General features: G+C 36.5%; 1 protein-coding gene across 2 annotated transcripts; it reads right to left on the bottom strand.

Moving 5' to 3' along the window:
- Nucleotides 1-725: 725 nt before the first annotated feature.
- On the bottom strand, nt 726-8457 carry HMGN5 (high mobility group nucleosome binding domain 5). Of its 2 annotated transcripts, XM_059678537.1 has the most exons (7): nt 8307-8457; nt 6542-6571; nt 5743-5772; nt 5405-5458; nt 3336-3467; nt 1576-2011; nt 726-1539 (listed from the first exon to the last, which is right to left on the bottom strand). In XM_059678537.1, exons 1-7 carry the CDS (start codon nt 8319-8321, stop codon nt 1289-1291), a joined length of 948 nt encoding a protein of 315 aa, XP_059534520.1. In that variant the 5' UTR covers nt 8322-8457; the 3' UTR covers nt 726-1288. The 2 variants fall into 2 exon arrangements, with proteins under 2 accessions (XP_059534520.1, XP_059534519.1); XM_059678536.1 differs by having other exon boundaries at nt 726-2011.
- Nucleotides 8458-9918: the final 1461 nt, after the last annotated feature.

Here is a 9918-nt window from a genome sequence, read left to right on the forward strand (position 1 = left end):
CTAAACTGGCAGTCGGACATTCCTCTCACAATCCGGGACTGCTGGCTCCCAACCACTCGCCTGTCTGCCTGCTCCCCTGCCGGCCAGATCGCCCCCAACTGCCCTCCTCTGCAGGCCTGGTCACCTCTAACTGCCCTCCCTTGCAGAACTGATACCCTCCAACTGCCCTCCTTCCCCTGCAGGACAGGTCTCTCCCAACTGCCCTCCCCTGCCGGCCTGGTCCCAACTGCCCTGCACTGCCAGTCATCTTGTGGTGGCCATCTTTTGATCACACAGGGGTGGCCATCTTGTGCCCACATGGAGACGGTCATCTTGTGCGAGGGTGTGGTGGCCAATTTGCATGCTACCTCTTTATTATATAGGATGCTGCAACAGAGATGAAACTGAAAACATGCCCAGTGAAAGAAGTCAGATATAAGATGGCATATATTATGTGATTCTATTTATATGAAATATCTTGAATAGGCAAATCTATAGAGATGGAAAATAAATTAGTGGTTGTCAGGGAACAGTGGGTGTGGAGTTGTGGTGATGGTTGTACAACATTGTGAATATACTAAAAACTACTGAATTGTACACTTTGAAAAGATTAAAATGCTGACTTTTATGCTGTTATTTTATGTAAGTGTAAAAAATTTTAATGATTTTATGAATATCCCAATAGAAAAAAGTCAAGCATTATAATATTTCATTAACTATTATTTTGGATATATAACAAACCACAATAATCTTTGAAGAAAAATTTTATTAAGATAAATCCAGTAAATTTTTGTGTATACACATATAATCAGAACTGCCCTTCTGAAAGAAACACTGTCATTTCTTTTAAAATGAAATTATAATTTTATTTTTCCCCAAACTACAACTAAGGTCACGTTTGGAAAAGATAATTTTAACTCCTCAACATTACATGAAAATAGTTCACCTTCTTCATAAAAGCAACTTAGAGAACCACATACCATTTTTCTTTTGAGATCTCTCCACTTTATGAAATTATCACATACAGAAGTAAAATTCAAAGATTTAACACATAACTTACCCCAAAGGAAATTTACTGACAAAGTTTCAAGCATGTTTTTTCTATATATTCCTCTATTATAATCACAAGATTTATAAAGTTTTCATGTTAGGAAATTTGTGGCAAATGATCAGTATGAATATATTCTGAAAGTCAGTTAATGCTAAAGAAAAAACATGTTTATAAAATATTTGATAAAAATATTTATCTCTATTAACATTACAACATGAAGGTACATATTACCAAATTATGAAACTACATAGAACAGCCTTAAACAATACTCTGAGACACTTCTTTTTGGACATCTTCTTTTTCAGCTACTTCCTTTTCAACTTCAGCCTTATTTTCCTTTTCCTTTCCATCTTTCCCATTTCCTTTTCCATTTTCCTCCTCTTTTCCAGCTTCTACTTTCTCTTTTCCATCTTTCTCCTCATTTCCACCTTCATCATCATTCTCATCTTCACTCTCTTTTCCATCTTCATCCTCTATTCCATCTTCATTATCCTTCTCATTTTCATCACCTTTCTCATTTTCATCACCTTTCTCATTTTCATCACCTTTCTCATCTTCATCATCTTTTTTATCTCCTTCCTCTTTTTTGTCTTCTTGTTTTTCATCTTCACCTTTATCTTTTTCATTTTCACATTCTTGGCCATCTTCTACTTTCCCCTTCCCATTTTCACCCTCTTTTTCATCTTCTTCCTCTTTGCCATTTTCTGTCCCTTTTCCATCTTCACCCTCTTTTTCATCTCCTTTCTCTTTTTGGTCTTCTTCCACTTTTCCATCTTCTTTATTTTTTCCATTGTCACCCTCTTTTCCATCTTCTCTTTTCTCTTCTTCCTTGTTTTGGTCATTTCCATCACCTTTCTGATCTTCTTTTTCATTTTTCTTTTCTTCCAATGGCACTGCTTCTTTCTTTTCTGATCCTTCTTTTTCAACATCTTCCATTTTTTTTTCTTTTATTTCCTCAGGTTCTTTTTCAGGAGCTGATGCCTATATGTGAAGAGAAAATAATCACGATTATATTTGTAAATTTAGAATTGTTTCCCCTAAATATTTAGATAAGGTTATATATATTTTATGAAAATAATAACACTTCATTTACAAAAAGGTAATTTTTCTGTAGAAAAGGCCTCCTAAATATCACACTACAAGGAAAACGTTCTAAGAAATAGGATTAACTAAAATATCTCCACACAAAAATATACGAACAGACATTTACCACATAACTTTAGGAAAAAAAATTATTCAAATAAATAATTTTCATTAAAATATAAACAAAAAGAATACATATTGAAAATGACATATTTTTATCAGCTATTCTCAATGAGTAGCATACATGTAAACAGAAATACATTCCTTAAAGAAATAATATGTTTTGTTTCTATAATGGTGCGATTTAGGTTTTTTTACCTTATATCATAGGGTCACTGATAAAAATATGTTCCCTCGATGTCTAGGTTTTGTTTGTAGATTTGGTACTTTATTCCATTTTCAAAGTTTTACTAATATCTAAAAATGTGGTATGCATTAAATATGCAACACAAGAGCTATTAGAAACATTTACATAATAATTTGTCTTGTAATTTGCAGGGGAGCAAAGAATTATGATCTGGGAAAATGATTTACAAATAATGTATGTGCTAACAAAAGGAATAGAAAATTAGCTTGCATTTAATAAGAGAGTTGTTATATTACTGAATCATGATCATTGGCATTGTTCTATTAATATCAATGCTAAGCCACTGCTCCCACTATCCATGCCTGTAAATCTCACATTTAAATTCATTTTCTTTATTTTCCCCTTAGATACCATTATACTATTTGCTATAGATTGAATGTTTGTATACCCCCAAATTCATATGATAAAAATCTAATCCCCCATGTGATGGTATTTGGAGGTAGGTCTTATGAAAGGTGATTAGGTTATAGCGGTAGAGCCCTCATGGATGGAATCAGTGTCCATATAAAAGAGTCCCTAGAGAGGTATCTGATGATCCCTTCTATCATGTTAGGACATAGAAGACTGCCACCTAAAAATCAGGAAGCAGGTCCTCAGCAGACATCAAAAATTCTGTAGCCTTGATCTTGAACTTTCCAGCTTCCAGACTGTGAAAAACAAATTTCTGTTGTTTATAAACCACCTAGCTTGTGGTATTTTGTTATAGCAACCTGAACAGATTATGATTCTATAGAACCACTACTCAATTAATGTGTTTCAACATTTTCTTTTAAACTACAAGGCAAATAAGATTTCTTTCAGTCATACTTATTGTTAAACTTTTAAATGGACAAATCTGTCAATATTGTAAGATACCTCTATAATTTTGCCTTCTCCATTTTCAGCATTTTCCTTGTATTCTTCTTTAATAACTTCTTGCTTGGTTTCAGCTATTGTTTGGGCACTTGTATCTGCGTTTTCCCCCATCATATCATCTTTTTTCATTTTCTGTCCAGCAACACACAACATTAAAAATAAATATAAAATTTAACTGGTGTATTGATTAAATGGCCCAAGTTATTCTACCAGTTGTTGTAATAATTTATGAAAAATGTTTAAAATACCCATACAAACTTTTCATCGACACAATTATCATTGGATACATTCACTTTCATTGTAAACTGATGCAGTATCAAAAAGAGGGATTGGGGGGCTGAGTGAAAAAGGTGAAGGGATTAAGAAGTACAAAACATTAATGGTAATGTAAAGTACAGCATAGAGAATATAGTCAATAATATTAAAATAACTATGTATGCTAGCAGGTGGGTACTAGACTTAATGGGGGAAATCACTTCATAAATTATATAAATTTCTAACTACTAAGCTATATACATGAAACTAATATAATATACAATGTCAACTATAATTGAAAATTTTAAAAAAATAAAGAAATCCCTTTATATATATTAAAAAATGAATAATGTTCTTCTGGTATAAATCAAATAAATTTTCTTCTCGATGCAAAACAAGTTAGAATGATAAATACTCAGGGCCAACTTCCAGCATCAGGTTACATGTAGAAACACTAGTGAGATTATCAATTTAGACATATTTGAAAGTGATCATCGAGGGACAAAGGGGATTCAATTTTTGTGTCTATAAGTTTTTAGAATAACTTAAATCATGATTGCTTTACCAAGAAAACTCTTTGCCTAAGTATGTATGTAGTCGAAAGAGCACTGGGTAAAGGGGCCAGAAAAATCTGTGTTTGAATTCTGAATCTGCTACTTACTTGATGTGACCTTGGGCAAAAGCATAGATCTCCGAGCTTATTCATTCATATGGAAAATAAAGTCATGCCACCTACCTCATAGGGATGTTATAAGGAGAAAATGATAAAATGTATGTGAAATTGTTTTAGAAACTGTAAAATACAATATAGACAGGGATTTTACTATTTTAACATTGAAATCGAGAGCCAAGGAGTATAAAGTATTTTAAAGTCCTTGATTAAATGGTACTTGTTTTATTCTAGAAATATCTTATATTTTTAAAGGAAATAAACAGTATTAGCTATTTTCATAATCTATAAATTAAGTACCTAATTTTAGACCTTGAAATGTGAAATAGAAAAAAAAGAAAAGCAAATTTCTCTTCTATTGTCACTGTTATTACTAAAACTTCACTTGCTTTAGTTTTAACAATATTTTAAATCAATAATGTCAAAGCATTTTACAAATATGACTACAATATACTTTCTTCAACTACAAAACAATGAGATTACATGACTCTAATATTCTCATAGCCTTAAACTTTTATTATTTTAAGAATTCAACCAATCTTTAAATAATCAATGATACCTCAATAAAGCAGTTAACAAAGTAAGTAAAATTGAACTATATTCACACATTTACAGATAAACACATATAAGTAAAAGGGAGAAAAGTGAGCTTAATATTGAGGTTATTCTTGTTTCCAGTGTCTTTAGCCACAACATCAGGGTATAGAAGCCTATATTAAATCAAATGTGTCCATTTAAAAGTAAGGTATGTGAAAACACTTTGCAAACTGAAAATTATTATCAAATATTAATTACTACAACAATTAAAAAAGCATTACCTTGGTTACTATAGTTTACACCTTTGTTTTTCCAGGAATAAAGGTATTGTAACTATATGATGTCAAAGGTATGTACATTTTATGAGTCTACCAAACTAAAATTTTGTTTTGTCTTTTCCTAATTAAACTGCCCAAACACAGTGGACAATCACATTCACAGAACATGAACAAATATTCCTTACTCAAAGTGATTACATGTACCATATGGTATAATGTAATATATTATTAACTGAACAGAAAACAAAATGATCAACTGCATGCTTTTCCAAAAATTTATTTCTGAAGAAAAGCAATTTTTTTCTCAACATTGCATGTTGAATATTTACCCTTGGAGTTGATGCTCTTTTTGGCTTCAGCTCTGGTAAAATGGGCACAGGCATCTGCAGAAAAAAACAACACAAAAACACAAGTCATGGGCTGGGGCAAGGGGGGGGATGGAAGAAATCAGAATTAAAGAATGATCACTAATAATAAAATTCAATTTCTTAATTAAAATAAATGGGGAGAGTTCAAACTGAACACTAGGGAAAATTCCTTAATGTGAGAGTTTTTTCTTAAAATATCAAAAATAAATCTTGTATTAATTATAGTATTGTCCAGGATTACCTGAATTTTAAAATTACACTTTATAATACGTGGGCAGCTTTTTAAAAAGACTACTTACAGCAGACAGTCTGGCTGATCGTCTCTTTGGCTATGAGTGAAAAAAATATCAGTTAAGAGAATTATGGATACACAAAATTAGAATTATTTATATTGCAGAGAAAATACATAAATATTGTCATTACAGAAGCAGTTATGAAGTTGATTATAAAATGTCATAGTAGAAATATATGTTTTTATTTCTCCCTCCTCTAGACTCTTCATATAGCTAAGGGGGAAAACAATCTCAAATTAAACTTCAATTGCTAGGCTAAATGAACACAATCACTAGTAACAAGGAGCATATTTAGAAATGACAATATATGCCCTAACCGGTTTGGCTCAGTTGATAGAGCGTCGGCCTGCGGACTGAAAGGTCCCAGGTTCAATTCCGGTCAAGGGCATGCACCTTGGTTGCAGGCACATCCCCAGTAGGAGGTGTACAGGAGGCAGCTGATCGATGTTTCTCTCTTATCGATATTTCTAACTCTCTATCCCTCTCCTTTCCTCTCTGTGAAAAATCAATAAAATATATTTTTTTAAAAAATGACAATATAGCCCCTTCTTGTAAACTGACAAAGCAATTCTTTTGCTTAAAAGGAAGAAACTCCCTCCAGATATTAACAAGCACAATAATGTTGTAAATCCCAAGAAGGTTGGAGTTTTCAATACCTACTATATTTTTGAGGGAGCTCACTGACATTCCATATGTACTCATGTGATAAAATATACTAACCAGCATCTATTTTGTTAGCTGCTTATGAGCCTCAAGTTTCAAAATGAGTGTACTTTATTGAGATTCTAAAACTAAAGAAACTCACCTCCTGCCTCATATCACCTCGACCTGCAGCCTATAGAGGAGAAAACCATACAGAAATAAGGTCATCGATATAAACATGTAGATGAGAAAATATTGCCAATGGATTACAGTTGCAACATAACCGCTATGATTTTTTCCTGGATTTCCGTTCAAGTAGCTGCGTGTTATTTCCTAGTAGTATGCTACATACTTCTGTGCATTAATGTGCAAATGTGCACCAAGATGCAAATGCATTCACAAGACTTAAGTTTACACAAATGATAATCAATTTCATCTTTTTGTGTATATTTTATCTCCTAAGAAACAAACATTTAAAATTTTAATATCCACCTGCTGTAGCCAGTGTTAAAGCCAAAAAAAGTGTGGGGGCGGGCAGAATGAAGACGAAGCTTCATGCAATTTCCCTGTTTTGCCTTATGTTTGAGATGCAATTGTACTTATCTGAACCTCTGTAAAGACTCTGGATTATCCTCCCTTCCAAGTTCTGCATACAAGAACTACAACCCCCACAATGCTTTGGAGGGGGGCCCCCTCTTTGTTACAACGTCAATGCGTTATTCTGAGGAGCCAGCCGCATTTTTAAAACTTCCCGCCACTACCTGCTAGACAAGGTTGCTGTCAGCTCTGTAAAATAGCAAGACCCATTGCACAGGCCTAGAAAAGTGCGGCGGCGGGGATCTCAGAAAGGGGGATGGTGATTAGAAACCATTGCTTCTTGTGCCTGAGCAGCGCTCCAGCCTGGGAATTATCAAGCTATTGCAAGATTCATACCACAGTCCCGGAGCTCGGGGGAATTTCGATTTTTATTCCTAGGTTATAGAAACAGGGAAGACAGATGGATAAATAGAAATAATATCAAAAAATCAGAGTGCCTTATGTTAGGACAGTGTTTTACAATTTTAGCAAGCATGAAACTGCGTTCAATTTCACTTTTAAGGGACCCCTCCTCCCCAAACGAACAAATACCAAGCATACATTTTTTCATGTCCAAGAGAGGAGCCACGAATTTTGAAGTGAGGGTTTTCAGGAGACCTGTAGCCCTTGAGTAGCTCAGATCAATCCTGCATGACTAAAGTGAACAAATCCATGCTATCCCAACATCTACAGCTGTTTATCTGATGCTGTTCTCTTATCTTTCCACCTTTAGAGAGAGAGCTTGGAGAGCTCCAGATCTCTCTGCCCTGAAGTTGCTAATTACAGTGTGAATCTCTCTCTTCTCTCGGACAGTTTGAAGTCTGCGCCGCCTAATGGCACAGGATTACCATTGCATAGCCATCTGGCATGACAAGAAGTGGAGGAGGGAAGGGGAAAATGGAAAAAGAAAACGGGAAGAACAAAGGCAAATATGGGAGAAAGCCATGGCTTTCGTACTCCCACACGGGACGGTTCCCTGAGAAAAGCCGGAGGCTGAGGAGGACACTGGTGCCTGGAAGCATGGTTGGGAGAAGCGTTCTCCAATAGGGTAAGCGGAGGAAGGGGGGTGGGGTAGGAAGCGACAGCACAGCGCTATGGCTGTTTGTAATTCAGCATGGAGACACTTCTTCAGCGATTCTTTCCCTTAAACAAAACAAGTCAAAAGTGAACTACTAGTTGCATGCGAGACCATCCTAAACCTTACACCGACCATTCTTTGCCCTTCCCTCCCCTTCCATTCAGTACATCACAAAATTGAACTAGAAGCCGAAATCTTTTTTGTTTAATCTCTGTCAATTAGGAAATATGTATTTCAGTAGCTAACCCACCTTATATCTTTCCATTTAACTTACCTTTCTTTTGGGCATTGTTGCAGCTCTCTACAGGAGATTTTAACAGTCAGCAGAAAAAAAGCTGAAGGCAGTCTCCGCTCGACCGCTCCGAGAGCAACTGAGTTTTCAATGAACTAATTGCAGCACGACCTGTACTCGCCTCGCCTCCTTCCCCCCGGCCCCCCCCCCCCCCCAAAAAAAATATCTCTCGTTATTGGCAACATTAAACACACCAAGACCAAACTGAACTACGTGAATGGTTAGCTGGAGTGGGAGCCAGTTGGAGTGACAGGCTGTCAGGCCAATTAGGGGAGGTGACCAGCCCAGGAGGCGTGGTCCACGGACCTGCCCTGAGCCCTCGCGTGCTGCCAGCTCCGACCGCTGGTGGGGTAGAGGAGCGCGTGGACTTGGAAGACGCAAAGTGCTCAAGCATAAAACCAGTGGGAAAGCCGGAGCTGTCTTGATCATTTTTTCCCTCTTTTATGTTGTAACGGCAGGCGAAAGTCACTGCAGTTGTTTTCTCCACAGTCTCCCAAACCGTCACTTTTACTTCTTCCCGGGGCGGGGTTTGGGAGGTGCTTTTGACAACTGGTTGAGTGTAGGCTCCAGTTTTTCCGCTCTACCTTTGGCTGGAGAATGGAGGTGAACTGAGCGCTCAATCAGAAAGTACAAAAGAGTGAAGCTGTTTCTCTGATTGTGAGCACTTTCCGCCAAAGCAGAATTGTGGCCCCGGGCGCAAGGAAAGTGCCAAAATGGCCTGTCTCCTGCCAGGGGAGAGTAGCAACAAAACTGGGAGCTAGAAGAGCAGGAGGTGCCTGAAAGCAGGGACACCTGAAAAGTACTATTATCCCACTTGGTGGGAGTCCGGTCAAGGGCATGTACCTTGGTTGCAGGCACATCCCCAGTAGGAGGTGTGCAGGAGGCAGCTGATCGATGAATTCAACAGGATCCCGCGTGAGGTTTGTAATAACAGGTCCATCCACAGGAAAGGTGCTGATGCAATGTATTTTGAATCCAAAGGAAGGCCCACATATGAAATTTAGGACTCAATTCTGGACTAGGATTAAGTGTTTAAGGCACTCACCTCTGGCGCAAAATTAAGAATGCACCCCAAACTCAGGAGATTAAAGTGAAGTGATTAAGGTAAGCCATACAAATGCAGGGTAGGATCCTGTCATTATTTAAATTTTAATATTTTGTCCATCATGGATTTTTTACATTAATTTACATCTTTAAACTAGTGTATTAAATATTTATCTTCATTACTAGTTTTGGGGCACGCTCTTATATTTTGTGCCTAAGGAGAGGACTTCCCTAGCCTTATCCACCCAGTCCTAGCCATTTTAAGTGGATTTCTACTCTAAAAGAGGCTTCTATCTGCCTTCCAAAGTTATTTCATGAGACCTAAAGGTTTTTGGAGTGGGGGAGGGAATTGGCAAATAAGGTACTTGAATCTAATTGTGAGTAAAACATAGAATCCAAGTCTCTGAAGCCCTTTGTCACAGTGCCTTGCTTTGGTTGTTGTAACAGCTAATTGGACTTAAAAGTGCTCCAACAACAGATCAAATCCCTATTCTAGAAGGTTTACTTTTTAAAAAAAGGAAATTAACCTTTTGAACAGTTATTTAAGAGA

The sequence above is a fragment of the Myotis daubentonii genome, chromosome X (genome assembly GCF_963259705.1).
Source record: "Myotis daubentonii chromosome X, mMyoDau2.1, whole genome shotgun sequence".
Taxonomy (NCBI): Eukaryota; Metazoa; Chordata; class Mammalia; order Chiroptera; family Vespertilionidae; genus Myotis; species Myotis daubentonii.